Source organism: Canis aureus, chromosome 15 (genome assembly GCF_053574225.1).
Source record: "Canis aureus isolate CA01 chromosome 15, VMU_Caureus_v.1.0, whole genome shotgun sequence".
Taxonomy (NCBI): domain Eukaryota; kingdom Metazoa; phylum Chordata; class Mammalia; order Carnivora; family Canidae; genus Canis; species Canis aureus.
Genome location: NC_135625.1, coordinates 60,013,991 through 60,037,508, shown reverse-complemented (window position 1 = coordinate 60,037,508; position 23,518 = coordinate 60,013,991). Strand labels below are relative to the sequence as shown.

General features: G+C 51.0%; 1 protein-coding gene and 1 long non-coding RNA gene across 8 annotated transcripts in view; one reads left to right on the top strand and one right to left on the bottom strand.

Moving 5' to 3' along the window:
• Positions 1–1,839: 1,839 nt before the first annotated feature.
• LOC144284952 (uncharacterized) lies at positions 1,840–5,471 on the bottom strand. 2 transcript variants are annotated; one of them, XR_013353336.1, is made up of 3 exons: positions 5,374–5,471; positions 2,440–2,559; positions 1,840–2,265 (listed from the first exon to the last, which is right to left on the bottom strand). It is a non-coding gene; the product is annotated as an uncharacterized LOC144284952 (long non-coding RNA). The 2 variants fall into 2 exon arrangements; XR_013353334.1 differs by lacking the exon at positions 5,374–5,471 and adding an exon at positions 4,802–5,244.
• A 6-nt stretch (positions 5,472–5,477) lies between these two features.
• Positions 5,478–23,518, top strand: part of DENND2A (DENN domain containing 2A) — a 104,305-nt gene continuing 86,264 nt past the window's right edge. For 3 of the 6 annotated variants that reach the window (XM_077850153.1, XM_077850154.1, XM_077850152.1), the window contains exon 1: positions 21,439–21,577. In XM_077850153.1, the coding sequence (XP_077706279.1) occupies positions 21,501–21,577 (77 nt within the window). In that variant the 5' untranslated portion in view covers positions 21,439–21,500. Of the gene's footprint in view, positions 5,673–6,586; positions 6,965–21,438; positions 21,578–23,518 lie in introns of those variants that run through there. The other 3 variants (XM_077850156.1, XM_077850157.1, XM_077850155.1) reach the window with 3 other exon arrangements.

The following is a 23,518-nucleotide window of genomic DNA, read 5'->3' as shown; positions in this document are numbered from 1 at the left end:
AGAGTGACCCTCCAAAGCTAGGGTCATGGAAGGGCAGCAGATGGTTGTCAGGCAAAAACTGTGTCATTGTGTGACTTGCCGATTCAGTGATTCTTTGGGATGCCCAGTGGTACCCTGACAAACGTCAGGGGCCCCCCCTGCAGCTGCCGCGGGAGAGAGAAGGCTGCAGAGCCCTCAGAGGAAGGGAGCGCCCACCGGCCAAAGAGCCCCCCTCCGGGCCACTCACCCCCGTCCCGGGTGGCCTCCACGCGGCCCTTGCCTTCCCACACCTCCTGGATGACATTTGATTGGGAAGAACAAACCAAACCCAGGTGTGAGGTTTGGGTGAGATGGATGGCTCGCTTTTGCTTCCTCAGAAGAGGGTTGGGGCGGCCAGGAAGGCGCCCGCGTCCAGCTGTCTGTAGGCTGGGGAGAATGGCCAAGGATGGGCTGGCGTTGGAACAAGAAGGGGAGGCTCCCTCAGGAGGGCAGGAGCGGGGAGCCCTGCTGCTAGGGGCTCAGGTGGGCCATGGGAGCCATGTGGAGGAGCTTTGCCAAAGGCCTACGAGGTGAGGCTGTGCCTTTCTCCTGCGCCTCAAGTTCCTTCCTTGCTCTGTGGCATCCAAACGTCGAGAGCCTAAGCATAAGAGAACGACTGCTCCCCCACACTGGCTTTCTGCAGAAAATAACAACGTGGGCGCCTGGGTGGCTCAGTGGTTGAGCATCTGCCAGGTCATGATCCTGGGGTCCTGGAATCAAGTCCTACATGGGGCTCCCCGCAAGCAGGGAGCCTGCTTCTCCCTCTGCCTGTGTCTCTGCCTCTCTCTCTGTGTGTCTCATGAATAAACAAATAAATAATCTTAAATAAAAGAAAAAGAAAAAATGTATTTTAAATACAATTTTTAAAAATAAAATAACAACACCCAAACCTCTCATCTGTTATCTGCTGTGTGTCTACCTTTCCATTACTCACTGGCAGGCAGGTAGCTGGAACACAGAGGAGGGGTTGCTGTCACTCAAAGACTGAGAAGGAATGGGTCCCAGTGATCCAAGCAGGGGACAGCCAGGCTCTAAGGAGGGGTGTCAGAGACTCCTGGAGGAGCTGCATTGCCTGTGCCTTCCAGACAGGAAGCATAACCGGGATTGTGGATTAATGCTGATCCAGAAATCTCCATCCACGGTGGCTGGCATAGGGCAGAGCCACTGCTCTCAGGCGAGCTGGTGTACCAATGGGCATGGCGTGAGCCAGGCAGGCCTAGGCTAGTGTGAACTCCAATAAGGCACAGAGCCTCTTGGAACACAGATTTCCTGTCCATAAAACATTAGGGGTGATATTGGATTGCTATGAAGGGTGGGGAGGAAAAAAAAAAAAGGGGTGGGGAGGATTATGTGACATGACACATGTGAAGTTGCTGGAAAGAAAGACTCTCAGTAAATGTTTAGCAGCCAAAGAGGATTTTTTAAAAGATTTTTTAAATTTTTTATTTATTTTTAATTTTTTAAAAAGATTTTATTTATTCATGAGAGACAGAGAGAGAGGCAGAGACATAGACAGAGAAGAAGCAGGCTCCATGTAGGGACCCCGATGTGGCACTTGATCCCAGGACTCCAGGATCACACCCTGAGCCAAAGGCAGACGCTCAACCACCAAGCCACCCAGGTGTCCCTAAGATTTTTTTTTTTAAGATTTTATTTATTTATTCATGAAAGACAGAGAGAGAGAGAGAGAGAGGCAGAAACACACAGGCAGAGGGAGAAGCAGGCTCTATGTAGGGAGCCCGACGTGGGACTCGATCCCGGGTCTCCAGGATCACACCTTGGGCTGAAGGTGGCACCAAACTGCTGAGCCACCCGGGCTGCCCAGATCTTTTTTTAAAGATTTTATTTATTTATTTGAGAGAGAGAGCATGAGCACAAGGAGGGGCAGAGGGAGAGGGAGAAGCAGACACCCCGCCGAGCAGGGAGCCTGATGCAGAACTCGATCCCAGGAACGTGGGATCATGACCTGAGCCCAAAGCAGATGCTTCACTGACTGAGCCAGCCGAAGGGAATTTGAAGGGAAGTTAAACAATTTGAGGGAGGTTCCTGGTCAGTCTCTCTCTCCGGCTTCAGGCTAGCCTTTTTCCAGCCCTGGGTCATCCTTCACTTGGTTTATAGGTGAGAAGAAGCAGACTCTGTGCTGTGGCCCTAAAGAGGTGGGGGGAAGCTCAACTCTGATACAGGACTACTCCTGTATCAGGAGTATCAGGGTATCCCTTCTGCTGAACTCTGAATACTTTTGTGCTCCTGCAAAAAAAAAAAAAAAAAAAAAAAGAGAGAGAGAGAGATTAGGAAAGTAACAGATGGGAGGTAACGGGGAGTGCCCCCAATGGGCCAGGCCCAGCACTACTCCCTTTGCTTGTTAATCTGCTTTAATCCCCTCAAGGGGATGAAGTTGGTTATAACTGTTCCTATTTCCACCTTCTGGATGGAGATCCTGAGAGGGGCAAAGCAGTCTGCTCCAGAGCCTTCGCTCCTCAACAGGATGCTGAAGGAAGAGGAGGGAGGGGTAAGAGGGTTCTGCAGTGCTCCATGCTTGTTCTAGGTGGAAAAAAGCAAGATTCAAGATCAAGAAAAATCAACTCTGGGATCCCTGGGTGGCGCAGCGGTTTGGCGCCTGCCTTTGGCCCAGGGCGCGATCCTGGAGACCCGGGATCAAATCCCACATCGGGCTCCCGGTGCATGGAGCCTGCTTCTCCCTCTGCCTATGTCTCTGCCTCTCTCTCTCTCTCTGTGACTATCATAAATAAATAAATAAAAATTTTAAAAATTTTAAAAAAATAAAAATCAACTCTGTCTCCCTCCTTGCATCCACACCTTTCCTGACCTGAGGCCAGGCACTGTCTCCTACCCTAGGCCTATTTTCCAACAGGGAGAGAAGCTGAGGATAGACAGGGAAGGCTGGGGGCACAGTTGGATGGTCCATCCCCACCTTGTTTGTTGGTTTGTTTTAATATATTTTTTAAATATTTTTTTTTATTTATTCATGAGAGAGAGAGAGAGAGAGAGGTAGAGACACAGGCAGAGGGAGAAGCAGGCTCCATGCAGGGAGCCGGACGAGGGACTCAGTCCCAGGTCTCTAGGATCACCCCTGGGCTGAAGGCAGTGCTAAACTGCTGGGCCACCTGGGCTGCCCTTCATCTCCACCTTGGATGAGTACCCTGACCTCTGGAGCTGGCGAACCAGGGCTTGGGATGCACCAGAGGTAACATCAGCTGGGACAGCTCTAGGGAGTGGCAGGGGCAGGACTGCATAGGAAAGGAGGGACCGTGCCATGGCCACAGAGCCACTGGATAGCCCAGGGACAGGAACAGCCATGAGGTCTGAGGTCGGGGGCTGTGACAGGCAGGCAGGGATGGGAACTTGCAAAGCACAGACCCCAGCATCCCTCAACAGAGTCTGACCCAATGAACTGAGGCAGGGGATTCTTCTAAAACAAATTAGTGTCTAGAACTCGAAGACCATGGAGCAGATAGAGTGGCAGCCACTACCAAGGTGTTGCCACTAAGGAGCTCCCCAGCCTCCTCTCTGGTTTGTCCACCTGACCTGCCCCTGGCAATTTGGAAGCCACAAAATCATAAGTGACTGGCCTGCTTTGTGCACTGGGTTGGGGGAGGCAGCCAGGTGGGCTCTCAGCTCAGTTGTTCTCCATTTGCTATTTGCTCTGTTTTGCCAGTTTGCCTCCTGATACCCCCGAACCCCCAACCCTTAAGAAGCCAAATTTCTAGTCTTTTTTTAGGAAGTGAAATGGGGGAGCCTAGGTGGCTCAGAGGTTGTGTGTCTACTTTTGGCTCAGGTCATGATCCGAGGTCCTCGGATGGAGTCCCTCATCAGGCTCCCCACAGGGAGCTGCTTCTCCTTCTGCCTATGTTTCTGCCTCTCTCTGTGAATAAATAAATAAAATCTTAAAAAAAAAAAAAGGAAGCGAAAATGTATTAAATGATGCTTCAGCAAACAAAATAATACAAATGCTTATACTTTTGGGGTGCCTGGGTGGCTCAATCCATTGAGTGTGTATCTCTTGATTTGGGGTCAGGTCCTGATATCAGGGTCTTGGGATCAAGCCCTGCAAAGGGCTCCAAGCTCAGCGAAGAATCGAAGAGTCAGCTGAGATTCTCTCCATTTTCCTCTCCCTCTACTCCTTCCCCAACTTGCTCACTCTCTATCCCCCCCCCTTTTTTAAATATTTTATTTATTTATTCATGAGAGACCCACACAGAGAGAGGAAGAGACACAGGCAGAGGAAGAAGCAGGCTCCCTGCAGGGAGTCTGAAGCCGACTGGATCCCAAGACCCTGGGATCACACCTGAGCGCAAGGCAGACAGACGCTCAACCACAGAGCCACCCAGGCATCCCTCTATCTCCCTCATAAATAAATAAATAAATAAATAAATAAATAAATAAATAAAATCTTTAAAAATACATACATAAATGCTTATACCTTTTTAATAAAATGCTTGCAAATTTGTATTCTGAAAGTTTATGGTGGCTAGTTGAAATGGGTATGGCATGCTGGAGTTTAGGAAGCTTTAAGAAGCTCTAGAAAAGCTTCAAAGATCTCACAGAGGAAGGAAACCCTCAGCTAAGAAGGAGACAGAGTCCCCCCCACACACACTGACGTCTAAATCAGTCCCTCAAATCTTGGGCCCCGGGTCCACAGGGACTGCCCAGACGGCATGCAATGTTCCCCACGTTCCGAGATCCTTTCTTTGCTTTCCTCTCTCCTGCACACCCCCTTCGTGGATTTATATGCTAAACCTCTATCTCTGCTCCCCCTCCTTGCCTGAGCTTTAGGGGGCCCCGAGCCAAAGACGAGAGTGACTTTCCTCCGGTGCAGAGACGAGCCTGGGGTTTTCCCCCCGCGCCCATAAATCACCACGCTCGGCTCCATCGCCCTTTCGCCGGGGAACTCCTCCGCTCAAAAACCTTGCGTGGCCCCCGTTGTCCTCAGCTAAGGAGCCCCGAGCACTTGGGCGCGTGTTCTTGGGCGGCCCTAAGTCCGCGATCTGTGTGCCCCGAGGCGGGGGCTGGTCCTCCGTGAGTCACCGCCCCTCCGGGGGCCGCCTCCGGACTCCCCTCCCCGCGCGGCTCGGGGACCCCCGTGGCCAGCGCCCGGGGCGCCCGGGGCTGTCGCTGCGCGGATCCTGGGGGCCGGGGCCGGACTGCAGCCCGCCAGGGTGGCCTGGGGCGCCCCGAGCGCACGGAGGTGGGGGTGCCGGGGCTGTCGCCCTCCCGCGCCTGCGCCCCGCGCCCGCAGCCGCGCCGCTGGCTCTCCAGCACGGAAGGGGTTAAGCCGCCAGACCCCCCCCCCCACCCCACGGCGAGGGGAAGAGTCCGGCAGAAGGTCCTGTTTACCGGAGCCGCTCGAGTCCGCGCGGCCCTGGGAGAGGCGTTGCCGTGGCAACCGGCCTGGCGCCCGCCAGCTGCGGATGAGCTCACCGGGCGGGGCGGGGGGACGCGGCAGCCCTGCACTCGCCCACGGCGGCGGCCGGGCGGCGGGCACGCGAGCGGAGGGCGCGGGGAGAGGCCCGGCCGACTGCAGGGCGCGGGGCTGCGGGCCATGGCGCCCCGGGTCCCCGCCGCCCGCCGCCCCCGCCCGCCCGGGCGCCCCCGAGCTGCGCCTCGGAGCCCGCGGAGCCGCGGCCGGCCGGGAGGTAGGGCCGGGGCCGGGGGAGCGGAGGAGGGGATGCGCGGGGCGCGGGGGGGTGGGGGGGAGCCGCCCCCCCCGGAGCTGGGAGCCGCCGCCCCCCCGGAGCTGGGAGCCGCCCCCCCGGAGCTGGGAGCCGCTGCCCCCCCCCGGAGCTGGGAGCCGCCCCCCCCGGAGCTGGGAGCTGCCCCCCCCGGAGCTGGGAGCCGCCCCCCCCGGAGCTGGGAGCTGCCCCCCCCGGAGCTGGGAGCCGCCCCCCCCCCGAGCTGGGAGCCGCCCCCCCCCCCCCCCGAGCTGGGAGCCGCTGCCCCCCCCCGGAGCTGGGAGCCGCTGCCCCTCCCCGGAGCTGGGAGCCGCCCCCCCCCCCCCCCCGAGCTGGGAGCCGCTGCCCCCCCCGGAGCTGGGAGCCGGCCCCCCCCCCGGAGCTGGGAGCCGCCCCCCCCCCGAGCTGGGAGCCGCCCCCCCCCCCCCCCCCCCGAGCTGGGAGCCGCTGCCCCCCCCCGGAGCTGGGAGCCGCTGCCCCTCCCCGGAGCTGGGAGCCGCCCCCCCCCCCCCCCCCCCCCCGAGCTGGGAGCCGCTGCCCCCCCCGGAGCTGGGAGCCGGCCCCCCCCCCCCGGAGCTGGGAGCCGCCCCTCTGCAGCCCCGACTGCGGGCTTCCCGTGTGCGACGTGCGGGACCTGCGGGGCTGGAGCAGAGGGCTGGCCAGACGGCCCCCGGGGGCGCGGGGTCATCGGGGCGCCTCGGGGCCGGGGGTGGGGGAAGCGGCTGTCCAGCGCCCCGGAAACCTGCAGGAACTGGGCCGAGCCCCGGCCCCCTGGCGGGCCGGGTTCCAGGGGGCGTGAGTGTGAGAGTGAGTGTAGAGAAAGAACCGAGTGGGGCTCAGCAGCCAGATCCCACCCCGCCCCACTGTGGTCACATTTGCAGTCTTGGGAAAGCAGGCTGGTAAAGATGATTAAATGATCGTATTTCTCCCACTTTCCCCCTAAGAGTGGACTTGGGAGCAGACGGAGCCCAGTGGGGGAGTCTCTCGACACGAGACACGATAATATTTAGGAGGGATCAGAGAGAGCTGGTCTGAAACCACTGAGGGAGCCGGACCTCGGCGGAGGGGCCCCGGCGGGGAAGCGGGGTGCGCCGCGGGCTCGGCCCGGGCCGGCCGGGAGGTGCGGCGACTGTGCTCTCTGCAGCTGGTGCTGGGGCAGGAGCAAGCGGACCGCTAGCTGGTGTGAATGTGGAACTCTAGCTGGTGTGGACATGTGCGGCGGGGATGGGACTTCTCTGATGCCCCCAAGGACTCAGGTAACGATGGCCCCCGGGCCCCAGGTTTGTAGCGGGCACTCTACTGTAATTTTGTTATTAAGCTCTTAACACCCTTGGTGGTTAGGACATAAAAGAACAGTCTTTTCTGTCTGCATCGTCAAATATTGAACACACCGAAGGAGTGGAGTAGAAAGTCTTTGGGGTGGGCTGCTTTGGTGGGGTGAGTTCTGTGAGAAGTCAACGGCAAACGGTGACTCCTTTTTTTTGGGCAGGGGGAGTCTAAGTGAAAATGCTGGCGGAGGAGGATGGCCTTCAGTCCTTTTACTGGGAAGACTTGAAGGCTCCCTGTGTTGTGTAATCATTCACTTGATTACTCTGTGCTAGGCGTTAGGGGTGAATAAAATAGCTCTCTGCTTTCCAGAACCTACCATTGATTGGGGTAGTCAAAAAATTAAAACCAGGGGCACCTGGCTGACTCATTTGGTAGCACATGGGATTCTTGATACTGGGGTTTGTGAGTTCAAGCCCCACACTGGGTATAGAGATCACTTTAAAATCTTTTTAAAAATGCAAATACATAAATAAAATTTAAAAGACAAAAAAAAAAAAAAAAAAGGCAAACCAGTCATAGGCTGCCCTGGCTGTGAGTGCTGCAAGTAGCGGCACCCAGAGCTGGGTGGCCCAGCTCTGGGGAGGCCCGGCAGAGTTGGTAATGCTGGGACTGAACCCTGGAAAACCTCTTCATTGAGAAAACAAAGTAGGGAAGGTTGTTCCAGCCTGAGGAAAGGGCAAGTAAGCACACACCGTGCACCGAAAGGGAGGGAGGGAGAGGCAAATGTGGGTAGAATTCACGGTGTGCCCCCAGGGAAGGAAGCTGAAGTGATGGCTTCAGCTGGGTGTCCTAGAAAGCCTGCTCTGGTTGTTGGGTGGAGGTCTGGAGGAGGATGGGATGGAGACCAAGGCCGTGCAGGGCCCAGGCCAGAGTTACTGACGCACAGATGATTGGCAATGCTGAGGTATGATGGAAGGATCCAAGAGATAGAGGTAGGACTTGATGACAGGCTTCAGGCGCAGGTGAGGTAACTTAGACCAAAACCAAATGCCCCAAAGCTCAGGAGAAAACAAAGCAAAGCACAAGGAGTGGATATTTTGAATGGCCTGAGTGGAGCAGATTACAACACTTGGACAATGAATCTGGCTCTAAGTTTTCTGGCAGCTTAGAGACAAACAAAAATACACTGGATTGCACAGTTTTGGATTTCTGACAACAGAAAGCTTGCAAATTAATTTTCGGAACAAAATTTTTTCCTGGAATTAACTCAACAGGGAATTTGTCATGAGGAACTTTGTGTAAAGACTAAAGAGTGACATAGAAAAAAAAAATCTTCATTGTCAGTATTACAAAAGATGGGAAGATAAAATTCCACATGACTATCTTCCTATAGCATCTTCCTGTGATGACTTGGGAACTTACTGCATTTCTGTGGACTGCTGAGAGTCAGCTCAGGCCTGGGGGCAGCCGCAGCGCAGGCAGCTGGGGCCAGGGGAATTCGGGGTGGAGGAGCCCATTTTCTTAAGTGTAGGAAGAGATGACACCCGCTCTGATGAATGTGACCTGCAGAGCACCCCGGGTTCCCACCGTGATGGGGAAGCAGGCAAGTCATAGTATGGTCCAGACCAGACTCGGGTCTGCTAGGGCAGTGAGCACCCAGAAATCCCGACCAAAGGAAGGTGGGGAGTGGGAGCAGAGTTTGAGGAGTCCTTTCAGATGGGCAAGTCCACTTCCCCTACCATGGTCCCAGCCTTTCTACCCTCAGACCTGATGTTTTAAGCCTGCTCCTGGCGGTGGGGAAAGGGTGCGACTCCAGAGACCAGAGATTCTGAGAGCGGCCTGGGCCTGGGAGGTTGGGAACCGTGTTTGCTGAAACACAAGGAATGTCGCAGGACAACAGGGAGTGTGAACTGAGAGGACAGGTGAGCTGGGCAGGTCTGCAGACTCCGTCACAAATCTCCTGGTTGGGTCCTTCCCTTTGCTTTCTGTGGAAGGAATAGAACCTGCAGCATTTAGGTCAGTGCATTGCTACTGTTTAAACCGTCTTTTTGCTAATTTTAGATGTCTTATATTAGCATTGAGTAGGTATCCGATTTCTACTCCCCACCCCCATCATGTTTTTTTAACATTTATAACTCAGGGTGCACTTTGGAATACACATTTAGGGGCGCCTGGGGGGCTCAGTTGGTTAAGCATCTGCCTTCAGTTCAGGTCATGATCCCAAGGTCCTGGAATCGAGCCCCGCATCAGGCTCCCTGCTCAGTGGGGACTCTGCTTCTCCCTCTGCCTCTCCCTGTTTGGGCTTGCATGCTCTCTCTCTCTCTCTTTCTTTCTCTCTCGCTCTCTCTTGCTCTCTCTCAAGTAAATAAATACAATCTTAAAAAAAAAAAAACCACACACGCATTTAAATGTCCTGGGGGAGCATTTTTTTTTTTTTAAGCAACAGATGCCTGAGCCCCACCCTAGATGGATTAAATTTTTTTTTAATTTATTTATGATAGTCACAGAGAGAGAGAGAGGCAGAGACACAGGCAGAGGGAGAAGCAGGCTCCATGCACCGGGAGCCTGACGTGGGATTCGATCCCAGGTCTCCAGGATCACGCCCTGATCCAAAGGCAGGCGCTAAACTGCTGCGCCACCCAGGATCCCGTGGGCATCAGTATTTTTGAAAGGTCACAGGTGATCTTAAGGTGCAGCCAAAGGTGAGAGCTGCTGCTTTAACAGTCACATAAAGGGTTCATCACAGTGGGTGACAGATTCCAAAAGCAAGGACCCCATAAACTTTAAGATTAGGAAGCCTCTTACTCATTATGGAATCAAATGGCTGAGCAGCCATCAACATCAGGGTTTAAAGCCAACCTGAACAGATACACATAAAAAGGCTGGTGGCAGACACATTCGTGTGAAACTAAGTATGTATGTGAAGTATTTTTTAAAAATAGAAATTCTAAAAGCATAATCACAAGGCTTCTGCAGTTAGATTTCCCTGATCCTGTTCTGTTTAGTGCTGCACCTTAGCCCAAACTGAGAAACTTTGGCACCATTGTCTCTGCCTGGAACCCACATAAGTCTGCTTTTCTTGAGTGCTGAGCCTCTGAGTTCTGGATTCTCCTTGCCTCCTGATATTCAAGTGTATTTGTTTTCTGACCCATGTCTTCTGTATGGGAAAGAAACAGAGAATTAGTTTGCAATTGAACATCCATAAAGTCTCAATCAAAAAGAATGAATCTCTAAGGGTTGAATTCCGCAACTCTGACAGGTTAATAAAGGGAAATTCTGAGGCTGGATGACTTTCCCAACAACATTCAAATATACCTTGTAGGCATTCGTTTCTCTGGCAGTGGGCAAAGTTGGCTCAGCTTCCTTTACTCTCTGGAATCCCAGCCCCATCTTTTTTGCTTCTTGGGGGCCTGTGGAATGTCTCACAGGTACTCATGAGTGACCAGCGTTGTGTCATGCCCAGTCTCCTGTGTCCAGCCATGGAGCCTTATTCCTCCACAGAGCCAGATGGCCTCCACAGGTACCGCAGGCTGTCTTTAAACCCCTCTACAGGGACACCTCGGTGGCTCAGTGGTTGAGCTTCTGCCTTGGGCTCAGGTCATGATCCCAGGGTCCTGGGGGCCTGGGATTGAGTTCTGCATCGGGCTCCCCATAGGGAGCCTGCTTCTCCCTCTACCTATGTCCCTGCCTCTCTCTATGTGTCTCTCATGAATAAATAAATAAAATCTAAACAAAACAACAACAAGAAACCCTGTGTTGGCTACCCATCGGGGTTGACAGGCGCATCTGCCCTTTTAATTATATTTCAGTCACCTGAAAATGAGGTGAGCGCATGCCTCAGTTTTCTACATTTGATGTCCAAAGACAGAGTATGTTGAGAAGCCAGAGTCAGACCATCTTTTACCCTTGTGCTAAGATCATTGTCTGATCTGAGCAAAAACGTATCCTGTCGACTCTCCGCTTGCATAGAAGCTAAGCCCTTTGCCATCTGCAGCCCAGAATTGCTTTGTCTTTGGCTTCTCTTGGACGCATCCATCCTTGGTCTGCAGTCGCCTGGAAGAGAGGTGAGCCCCAGACCCTCTTTTCTCACAGGCTGAACTGCCAAAAACTGTTATCTTTTTCCCCCTGGCCTTAGGGAAGGAAGGGGTGAGTCACCTTCGTGGCAAGCTCAGGGAAGAGGTAGGCTTCCCTCAGTGGTGGGAACCAAGAGGCTCCAGGCTCCCCTTCAGAAGGAAATGAGAGCAGGATCGAGCTGTTGAGCAGGGCCAGGACGGGAAGTTGTGGCCATGACCATCTTTCCAGGGTACCCCAGGGCTGTGTGTCTTATCAGGAGGGCTTGTCACACCAGTGCAAGCACAGTATCAGCTGCATTTCCTTTGCTGATTTTGTTTTCTTAAAAAGCGTACTTGAAAATTGTGAGTTGACTTTTTTTTTTAAGATTTTATTTATTTATTTATTTATGAGAGAGATAGATAGAGGCAGAAACACAGGCAGAGGGAGAAGCAGGCTCCACGCAGGGAGCCCGATGTGGGACTCGATCCCGGGACCCCCAAGATCACGCCCTGGGCCAAAGGCAGGCGCCAAATCGCTGAGCCACCCAGGGATCCCCGTTAGTTGACTTTTATACACATACTTTTATTTATACATATATCTTTCTGTGTAAACTGTGAAAGTTCTGCTTGTTGGAAAACATTTAAGCAATACATAAAGAATAAAACGAAAAAAAATGAAAGTTAACCACATACTGTCTCCCTCCCTGAGGCAATCAGTGTGTGGTATATATCCCAGATCCCCCCCGACCTTTCTTTTCTTTGTATGTAATATGTTTGCTTACGGAAATGGGTGCATACTGTCATAATTGAACAGCAGTTTGTGAAAATAAGTCCATGTGGGACGTACATCGTGCCATTCTTCTCTGCAGCCGCTTGGTGTTCCTTCAGTGTGGATTGCCTTTATTAGTTTAACACGTTACCTGTTGATGAACCCTGGGTTGTTTCTGATTTTAGCCACTACAAACACTCTCTGGCACTTGTTCCAGTATTTCTATAAGATAAATTCTTATAAGTATAATCGCTAGATTAAAATAGATTTCGGGGGGTGGGGGGGCAGCCCCGGTGGTTTAGCGGTTTAGCTCCACCTTCGGCCCAGGGCGTGATCCTGGAGACCTAGGATCGAGTCCCATGTCAGGCTCCCTGCATGGAGCCTGCTTCTCTCTCTGCGTCTCTCTCTCTCTCTCTCCTAAATAAATAAAATCTTTAAAAAAACATAGATTTCAGGGACGCCTGAGTGGCTCAGTAGTTGAGCGTCTGCCTTCAGCCCAGGGTGTGATCCCAGGGTCCTGGGATTGAGTTCCACATTGGGCTCCCTGCATGGAGCCTGCTTCTCCCTCTGCCTATGTCTCTGCCTCTCTCTCTGTGTCTCTCATGAATAAATAAATAAAATCTTAAAAAAAAAAAAAGATTTCAAAGCCAAATGCATATTGAATATATTTGGGCCCAGTGATGGACATCCCAAAAATGAGATTCTGATGCTCAATCTTAAAAAAAATTATAAAATATATTATTATATTATACCTCTCTCTCTCTCATTTTAAAAGATTTTATTTATTTGAGAAAGTGTGTGCAGGAGCAGGGTGAGGAGCAGAGGCAGAAGCAGACTCCCCACTGAGCAAGGAGCCTGACTGATTCCAGCATCCTGGGATCATGACCTGAACCGAAGGCAGATGCTTAATCAACTGAGCCACCCAGGTGCCCCAACCTCTCTCTCTCTTACCCCAAGTGTTCCCACCCCGGTTCCCCACCGAATTTACTATGAGTTTCTATTTAAGTTAATACAAAAATTAAAATTCACAGTGTGGTACATTCATAAAGGGAATCTACTATTTTGAGTTTTATTAAAATAGGCAGCATATTAAAATTATAATTTATAAGAAGTTTATTATATTTTGTAGGTTGATATCCAGCAAACTGATTTAATTTGTCTCTGACTGTTGGTTTCGTGTTCCAATAACCTTGATCCCACATAACCATGAGTCTACATATTGTGTAGGCGGAAACGTGGGATGGGTGGGGTAGGTTATACACGAGTCATCCCAGTGCAATAATCCAAAGTGCCTCCCCTTTCTCCCTCATACTTCCTTGCTTCTCTTTTTTTTTTTTTTTTTAATTTTTATTTATTTATGATAGTCACAGAGGGAGAGAGAGAGGCGCAGAGACACAGGCAGAGGGAGAAGCAGGCTCCATGCACCGGGAGCCCGATGTGGGATTCGATCCTGGGTCTCCAGGATCGCGCCCTGGGCCAAAGGCAGGCGCCAAACCGCTGCGCCACCCAGGGATCCCTTCCTTGCTTCTCAAAAAGAGATACGGTAGGGTTGCGTTTGACTTAGCACCAAGTATTCTGGAAATCCACTTTGGGTTGTGGATAGGGCAACCGTATATACAGACTGGGACACTTTGAAAGTAAAAAGTGAGCACTTAAGATAAATTTTTTTTTAAAGATTTTATTTATTCATGAGAGACACAGAGAGCGAGGCAGAGACACAGACAGAGGGAGGAGCAGCCTCCCTGCAGGGAGCCCAATGTGGGACTGGATCCCAGGACCCCGGGATCACGACCTGAGCCCAAGGCAGACATTCAACCACTGAGCCACCCAGGTGTCCCTAAGATAAATTGTTAATTGGTCTACAACAGATCTATGTTGGGACTGTCCTTGGAAACTGCAACTCACAGCCGCCCTGGGAAAGGAGGAGATTTGGCCGTGGTGCCCATTTTCCCTGCTGGTCCTGGTGCACTGACATAAGCAGACATGAGTTTGTATTGTCCCTCTGCCCCCCAGCCTTTTTTAACTCCCCCAGAGTAGAGCCCTCAGCCCAGGGAAAGAGGAGGGGTCAGTCAGGTGCTACACATGAACTTTTTCCCCCAAAAGGAGTCAGAGGAGATGGATACTACTGCCCCTGCCAACCCCCAGCTCACCATGAGAAAAATAATAACCGACAACCTTTTTTCAGCAATTTGGAAACACTAAAGCAGCTGTAATTTTTTTTTTCTTTAAGCAGCTGTAATTTTATCTGTGCTTTTCATGTCTCTGGGAGTTACAGGCTCAGTCACCCCCAGATGACCAGGCAAAGGCACTTGGATGGGATCATGCAGCCCATCAGGATTAAAACTGCCCTTGCATGGTCAAGGGAGAAGTTAGCTGGGGGAGAAGGCATAGAGGGCCAATTTGATCACTGGGCAGGGGTGATGGGGTGGCCTGAGATTTAGAACTTGCATCCCCTGCAGCTGGATGGGCCAGTGGGCCAGTTTCTCAGCCGCAGACTTGGTCAGGGGTGGTGACCAGGAAGATGCAGAGGAGATTCTAAAAGCAGCTTGCAGGTGCTCTGGGCTTCTATGCCAGAAAATGTCTCCAGCTCTCTGGGGGCTCAGGAGGGGTTCTCTACTTAAGACTGTGAGTTGTAGGAGAGAGTGGCTCAGTTTTGGAATGAAGTATGTGATCATGCAACCCCTAGTAAAACTCCCCAGCATCTTGTGGCCCCTGTCATCCTTTACATCTGGTCCATGTCATTGTCTGTGTTGGTGACAATCAACAAACATACACAAGCTCCCAGGACATCAAAAAGCAACCAGTGCTTTCTGTTTACCCTCTTTGCTGATCTGATGCATCTAATGGGGTGAAAAAATCTCAGAGAAAAGTAACCTCCTTGATGCCTCCCAAAACAGTGAGACTTGGAGGTCCCAGCACTTCTAAAGGGCCAAGAAAGGCTCTGGTCTCCCCTGAATACAGGACAGCCAAGATTGCCAGCCTGGGGCAGAGAGGAGAGAGCCAGGGAAAGGGTCAAAGACAAGCAGCTTCTGATACACACACAGCTCCAGGCTCAGGCTGCCAGCTGCTTGAAGGAAAAGAGGAGGATGCTGCTTCCAGGCTGGGGAGATGGAGCCCCTGAGGCAGGCCCACCAGCTCCTCCCCGAGGCCCTGGAATCTTGCTTCCTTCCCTAACCGTCTGCTGGGACCTTATCTGAAGTTATTAATGATGCATCCTGTGGCCAGTTAACTGTTCTTTACCTCCCTAATGTACGTGTCCACTCCCCCACCCCAGGTCAAGGTTGACGTAGAACTGATGTGCTCTGATATATCTGTCCACTTGTCAAAATGCTGACTGCTTCTGAACTGCTTGGTAAACACTCACTGCCCTGAGCGTCCAGTCACCCACATTCCCGGGAACCCCAACCTCCCCAGATCCAGCCATTACAGGGTTAACAGTGAGGCCATTCTGATTGGCTGGTGGCCCAGCCACCTTTGGTAAGTACTCAAGTGCCTCCTTCCCTGAGACACCATAGTCTTTGGTTATCCTCATTGTCTTTAGAAAGAGAGATCTCCACCAATTCATTTTCTTTTTCTTCTCCAACAAGCAGTTGTGCCTCACTCCTAGTAGACCAACTGTGGGTTAGACACTGTAGAGGAATAAAAAGAAGCCTGTGTACCACCATCAGACTGCACCATCTAGTTGGAAGGCCCAGATAAAGAAAGAAAAAGAAGCTGAGGCAAGCTCAGTAGCAAGGGCTATATGTTAGAGCGCCCCATGCCAGTTTCTTCATTCTCTTTGTTTGCACTTGTCCCTCAGGTCATTCCTGCTTACAGGTTCAGGGGCTCCTTCCCAGATTTACACCTGGGGGGCTTCTTTTGCCAGACCCTTAGATCTTCACCTCTGACTGCCTACTCCAGGAGGGTCCTCTTAAATGTGTCATTTTAACTCTATCATGTCCAATAGAGTGCATACCTTCATTGTGTATTTTTATTTAACCAGGGTAGCCAATCTTAACTCGTCCTCCTTCCTTTCAGGACATGCCCAAGTGTAAGCCACCAACCCACTTCATCTTCTCCTGGTTCTCATCACTCAGGGGCTTCCATCCCGAGTCCAGGTGTCCAGGCACCTCCAGGCACCCAATCTAGTCTTAAGGACCACCAGATCCGACTGCTTTGAGGCCGTCTGTGACTCCTCTCTCATTGCCCACCTCTACATTCCTCTAGTTTATATTTGTTTCATAACCTTCACCAATGTAGTTCAGATTTTGTCCTTGAACCAATCTCCTATTATGACTTCTTTGAAATATGTGTCAGGCATTCCCTGGACTGATCCTGTCTTATTTTTTTTTTAAGATTTTATTTATTTATTCATTAGAGACAGAGAGGCGGAGAAGCAGGCTCCATGCAGGGAGCCCCATGTGGGACTCGATCAGATCCTGGGACTCTAGGTTCACACCCTGAGCTGAAGGCAGGTGCTCAACCGTCTTTTTGTCTTGAACAATTGCAATCTTTAACTGCCATTCGGTTAATTGGGCTTACAGCTGTTATCCCTAGCTCTAAGAGGCAGGGACCATCCCCTATATTTGTATATTTGCATATTTCCCAATGGCACCTCATGCGAACTCCTGTATTCGCTCTTTGGTTAATTTTACTGATTAAATTCAAATCCATCCATGCCGGCCCAGATGAACTAAATAAAATCGTGGGGGAAAGACCATTTCCCATATCTAAAAACCTAGCTAAATAAAAGGAACACGTTCCCAGGCATCGCACAACTTCCAAGTACCAAACACCAGGCACGGATAGTAAACAAACGGAAACAGGACCTCAGAGTTCAGGGAGCCTGAAAAGGAGGGGGAGGGGAGGGGAGGGGTGGGGAATCAGGATGAGCCCGCTGTGCTGATCAAGGGTGGGCTCCTCCTACTTCCACATCCAGGCTGAAGCTGAGCTTGAGCACGTCCTGGTCTCTACCGAAAAGGAAAAGGGGGTCAGCTCCCCTTCCAATTTCAAAACCAACTTGTACAGATTACACTGCAATGGCAATTCCATGTTTGAGAGTGTTTTGCAGCTTTCCCAACTTGGAAACAACTGAGGCAAGATCAACAGCCCTGCAGATGAGCCTAGGAGGTGATATTGTTATTAATATGAGCTCCCATATGATTGCTCCTATTTTATTATTTGGCAGAGTTAAGCACCCTTTCTTGCAGAAGACAAGTGTTGAGCCCTTTTTATGGGACATGTGTGCTGTGCTGAGTGCTTTACAGGTGCATTCTCATCTAATCCTTACTGCATTCTTCCAAAGTAGGTGCTACAGTCACCATAGTTTCACAGAGGAGAGAACTGCGTCTTTGAAAACTTGTCCCAGGTCCCACAGCTCCAGTGGCAGAGCTGGAATTTGAACCTGGGTCTGTTGGCAAATTCTTTGCTTTTTAACCCCGTCTCTCGAGGCCTTTCCCAGAACAAGGAGCCCCGGCAGAGCAGCCTGGGCCCCCTCCTCCCTCCCTGGCCCCAGGAAGGGGGATGCGAGATGACGTCTTCCTTGAAGATTGCTGCCTTTTGTCCAAATGTGCTGGCCGGGAGCCAAGCTGGAAACTCTCTGCTCATGGAAAGAAAGAGAACAGAAGCCAGCAAAAGAGGGTGGGAAAGGGTGTGAGGGAGAGGAAAGGAAGAGGAGGACAGGAATTAGGGAGAGAGGAGGAGGCAGGAAAGTGAGGAGTTTGGAGCAGCTCAGCTGCAGCCAGAGATGGGTGTCAAGAAGCAAACAAAACGTGGCCTTCAGGTGCATCCCTTCAAGTGCCTACCTCATGGTGTGGGGTGAGCCTCCAGGGCTGGCAGGCACAGGCCCTGGGGCTCTCCAGGTGCTCGTGGGCCACGACTGACCCAGCGGGCTGGGGGTGGGGCACTACCTCCCCTCCCCTTGGTATTACCGTTTGGTGAGGTCAGGTTAAAAGGAACGTAAGGATAGCATTCAGGAGCAAGAAAAAGTCACAAAATGGCAGCTTGAGGGCAGCCTCTGGGAGTGGAAGGGATGGCCAGGCAGTGCCTTGGTGCCAGGGTGTTCGCGGTGGATAGGACAGGAATGGAGGGGAGGGGAGAGAGGGGTGGGTACTGGGTACTTGGAATAAAATCCAATCATAACAATTTATCGAGTAGCTACTTTGTACTCAGGAAGGGAAGGCCTGTACTCTGGGACAAAACATTTCTTTGAGTGCTAGGCACTGGACTCTTGAATCTGACAACCCAGACACATTCAGCATCCATGTGGCCTTGGAGAGAGTTATTCCTCTAGACCTCAGTCTCCACATCCGTAAAGGGGAGACGGTTGTAAAGTTGGCATGAGGATTCAATGAAAGAATCCATGAAGAAGGGGCACCTGGGTGGCTCAACGGTTGAGAATATGCCTTTGACTCAGGTCATGATCCCAGGGTCCTGGGATTGAGTCCTGCCTCGGGGAGCCTGCTTCTCCCTCTGCTTCTCTCTCTGTGTCTCTCATGTATAAATAAATAAAATCTTAAAAAAAAAAAAAGAATCTATGTAGAATCTCACCTGGAGAACAGCAAATACTCTATAAATGTTACTCATTCATTACTGCAGCTTGAAGCCATTCATTATTGCACATAAATATGTTGAACCTTCAATAAGATGTATTTTTTATTTTTAATTTTTAAAAATATTTTATTCAGAGAAAGAGAGAGAGAGAGCATGCGCTTGAACCTGATTGCAGGGGTGGGAGGGAGCAGAGAGGGGCTGGATCTCATGACCCTGAGATCATGACCTGAGCCAAAATAGAGTCCAATGGCACTCAACCACCCAATCGACTGTAGCCACCCAAGGGCCCCAGGTAAAACGTATTTCCGTAACAGTTGAAGCCAGCCTTAGATGAGAGAACATAAGGTTACACAAAGTTAGACTATCAAGAGTAGATAAGTTAATAACTGCTCTGGAAATTCAGAAGAGTGGGGAAGAACTTCAGTTTGGGATGACCAGAATAGACTTTATGGAGCAGTTAGGATTTAAACTAGGTTTTGAAGGGTAGGTGGGACTATTAGAGCAAGGAGAAGGGAGGATGACAACTGAGGGCAAGGATATGAACAGAAGTGTGGAGCTGGGAAAATTCTAATTCACTGAAGCACGAGGGTGTTTGCCAATAGGACATACTAGCTATTCTCTTGCCCACGATATACTCTTGGGATATACCCTTGGGCGAGGTTTTTCCTTTATGTCCATTTTAGCTGCAAAAAAAGTTGATCGCCGGGTTGCTGCATCCGATGAAGAGGCACCTGGATATGACCTAACGTAGCCCCCCCTTAGTCTGCCTTGGCGGTTTTTTGGTGGGTTCTTCCTCCCCGTGTTTCACTGCCATTCTATCCCTGATTCTTTGGTTTTCAGCCTTTGTCTTTCTTTCTGATTCTCTGTCTCTACTTTTCTGTCTTACCCTCAATCTCCAGTTCATTTCCTTTTACCTGCTAACACTAAGTCGCTCTTCCTCCCTGGTATATGGCCCGGAAGCTCTGAACACTATATTCAATAAAATTTTTTTAAATAGAAGAACCTGGGAGCCAACAGCTAATATTACTTGGTGCCTGTGGGGCAAATGTTTTTGGGTTTTGTCACTTTTCAAAAATCCCTCAATGTCCTAATAACAAAGGACACTTCTCATTTCTTAAAAAACAAAACAAGACCAAAAAAAAAAAAAAACCCAATAACCCCAAACCGCACAGACCTCAGAAATTTGTCTGGATTTCTGAAGAGGTGGGCTGGCTCCTCAGCTGACCAAAAAGAGAAGACCGAGAAGAGAAGAGAGCCACCTTCATCAAGAACACATAACCAGTAGACCCAGGTTCCCCTAGGACAGTTTTCCACTGCAACATGAGTCCTCTGGGGAAGGGAAGAGTATGGAGCTGGTGAATGAGCCCTCGGTGGGGCGACAGGAACCCTGGGTCCTGCTCCTGTCTCTGCCACCACCAGCCAGGTGACCAAAGTTAGATGAGCCACTAATTTCTTGGGCCACAGAAATCGAGTAGCTAGGGAGCCTGAAAAGGAGGGGGAGGGGAGCCATCCTCATTTCCAGCCCCAACTTGGTACTGATCCATCCCCTTTCTGTGTTCAGATTTAGAAGCTTCTCCACCCCCCACAGGCTTTTGTGGCTTCATCATGGGTCTCTCCCACCCGCCCTTTTTGAGTTTCCTCACTGGACTGGGGCCTCTAAAAGCACTGTCGTTTACAGGCTGGGTTCCCAGTACTGACTGGGTCACGAGGGGAGAATTGCTGAGGCCAGGAGGAGGATGTGGAAGGCTGGGTCAGCCGGTGCAGGCGTCATTCCCAACAGGGAACAGGGTCCTGGGAGAAGGGGCTCAGCATTTCCTGAAGGGAAATGACTCCCATAAATAGAGGGATGGGAAAAGGACCCGTCCATCCCTTCCCTCCTGTCAACTCAGCTCTTCCTTCTCGTGTCTAGACTATGCGAACTCTCAGAAGTATTTTTCAGTCAAATATGTCCCTGCCAGTGTGTGTGTGTGAGAGAGAGATGTGGTTATCTGCTTTCTTGTGTATATATTGTAGATCTAAAATATGAACTGAAGAAGGGATGCATGCCTTTTATTTGTTTACCCACAGTAACCTCTCATTAGTCCATTCCAGTATAGAGCTAGGATTTTTTTTCCAGTGGTTTTTATTGGGAAGGAAGGAAGGAAGGAGAATATTCACCTTCTGAGATCATCTCTTATTTAAGGGTTCATCCAAGAGGTCAGCAGCTCTCCCCTGTGATGCTTACAGTATGCTCTTAAGGTCCTTTTTTTTTTTTTTTTTTTTTTGCTCTTAAGGTCCTTAGAAAGGTTAGGTCTCATGAGAGCTCTACTAAGAAGTTTGTAGCACCTCCAGTGTCATGAAGCATCTCCGGGAGGGAAAGGGACTTCTTGACAGCTGCTCTTCTGCTCTTCAGTCTGTCCCAGGAATGATCACATCGCACCCAACCTCTATGCCAGGCTGGAGGCAAACCCATGGGGGCTTTAGGTTCCTTAACAACAGAAATTTATCCTTACCAAAGACCCTTTTTATATCCAAAAATAACAAAATAAACACCTCTCCCTACCCATCCACCCCATCCTTACGAAAGACGCTTTTTATATCCTAAAAAAAACCAGAAACTTACTCAGCTTCAGCAATACGGATGCAGATTCACGCTTAAAACATACAGTACCTTTCTTTTTCTTTTTTCTTTTTTTTAATATATTTATGCATGAGACACACAGAGAGAGAAGGAAAAGCAGGCTCCTGCAGGGACCCCGATGTGGGACTTGATCCTAGGACCCCGGGATCACGCCCTGAGCCAAAGCCAGATGCTCAACCACCGAGCTACCCAGGTCACCCAGGTGGCTTTACTTTGTCCCTTTGGGAAAGTCAGTTGAACAAAGCAGATGAACACAGACTGAACATGACACTACGCGTCGAGGGGGTATTCTTTGGGTTGCTCTTTGGGTTGCTTAAACGAAGGTATGAAGGCGTGTGGCGTGGGCCTAGCCTGGGGGGCACTGGGCCCAGGGGGTGCCCCGCCCTCTCCGCCCCTTACTCCACAGGGAGGGAAACCGCAGCCTCGCGGTTCCGTGTTCCGGCCACGCGCTCGGCGCCGCTCCCGACGACTGGAATCTGATTGGCCCGACGTGAGTCAGGCCTCCTCGAGAGCCAATCAGCTGTGGGCGGGGGTGGGCTCTTCACTCCAACATGGCTGCCGGAGAGAGCCTGGGACTCCGCGGTCGAGGGGACGGGATGCTCTGTGGAGAAATGGATCCGCCTGTGAGGTAGGCCGGCTCCGCTTAGCGCCTCGTGGATCCGCCACCCGCGTTGCGTTTCTGTGACCATTCTGTGTTAGTCTACCGCCGTATTCATAAGTATCCTGGTTTCTTCGGTTCGGTGGCCAAGTGCTTCGTCAGAGGTCCTGCTTGTGAGGGAGGCGGTGGCGGGCTAGCCATTGCTCTTTTTTTTTTTTTTAAAGATTTAATTTATTTATTCATGAGAGACATAGAGACAGAGACTCAGGCAGAGGGAGAAGCAGGCTCCATGCAGGGAGCCCGACGTGGGACTCGATCCCGGGTCTCCAGGATCACGCCCTAGGCCGAAGGCAGTGCTGAACCGCCGGGCCACCGGGGCTGCCCGAATTCACTCATGTAAAGCATACAATTTATGTATTTATTTATTTTTTTTATTTTTTTTTTAATTTTTATTTATTTATGATAGTCACAGAGAGAGAGAGAGAGAGGCAGAGACACAGGCAGAGGGAGAAGCAGGCTCCATGCACCGGGAGCCCGATGTGGGATTCGATCCCGGGTCTCCAGGATCGCGCCCTGGGCCAAAGGCAGGCGCCAAACCACTGCGCCACCCAGGGATCCCTGTATTTATTTTTTAAGATTTTATTCATTATAGACATAGAGAGAGAGAGAGGCAGAGACACAGGCAGAGGGAGAAGCAGGCCCCATGCAGGGAGCCCGACGTGGGACTCGATCCTGGATCTCCAGGATCCCGCCCTGGGCCGAAGGCAGGCGCTAAACCGCTGCGCCACCCAGGGATCCCTAAAGCATACAGTTTAATGGTTTTTAGTATATTCACAGAGTTGTGCAAGTACCACCACCACAGTGGTTTTGAACATTTTCATCACAGGGAAGGAGAAACCCATACATACCATCACCCTCTCCTTTCCCCTGATCCCTGAACAACCACTTACCTACTTTCTGTCTCTATGGCTTCCCCGGTTCTAGACATTTCACATAAATGGACTTCTACAATAGAGGGGCTTTTTTTTTTTTTTTTTTAAGATTTTATTTATTTATTCATGAGAGACACAGGCAGAGGGAGAAGCAGGCTCCATGCAGGGAGCCGGATACGGGACTCGATTCTGGAACTCCGGGATCAAGCCCTGGGCCGAAGGCAGGCGCCCAACCACTGAGCCAGCCAGGCGTCCCAATATAGGGGCTTTTGTGACCTGCTTCTGTTCATTTAGCATAATGTTTTCAAGGGTGACGTGGGAGCGTGTATCACTACCCCATTGCTTTTATGGCTGAAGTATGTTCCATGGAATGGGCGTACCATGTTCTGGTTATGTCCTTTTTTTTTTTTTTTTTTATTCATGATAGTCACACACAGAGATCGAGAGAGAGAGAGAGGCAGAGACACAAGCAGGCTCCAGGCACCGGGAGCCAGACGTGGGACTCGATCCCGGGTCTCCAGGATCGCGCCCTGGGCCAAAGGCAGGCGCTAAACCGCTGTGCCACCCAGGGATCCCCTGGTTATGTCTTCATCAGTTGATGGCGTTCAGATTATTTCCACTTTATGGGCATTATGAATAACGCTGCTGTGAGTGTTCCTGTAGGAGAACAGATGTGAAAAAAAAGAACAGTTGTGGGCATGCTTTCATTTGTCTTGGGTGATGCATTATTTCTAGAATTATGTTTGTAAAGTGCTTAAATCAATGCCTGACAGATCACAGGATGGAACAGTGCTAATTTCTTTACCCTGACCTTCCCAAAGGTTATGAATGAAAGCTATTTCCTGCTTGCTGCCCTTAGAAGAAAGTCAGGCTTCCCTAAAGAGCCTGACCCCTGTGGGTCAGACTCTGAGGTTACTGCTCCCCTCCCCCCATCACCAATTAGCAGATTCTTGCATCAGGTTGTGAGAGGTGTCAATCCAGGGTGGTTCTAGTTAAAGGTACTGAGAGAGCAGATAAGGAGGTCTGAGGGCCAAAATAC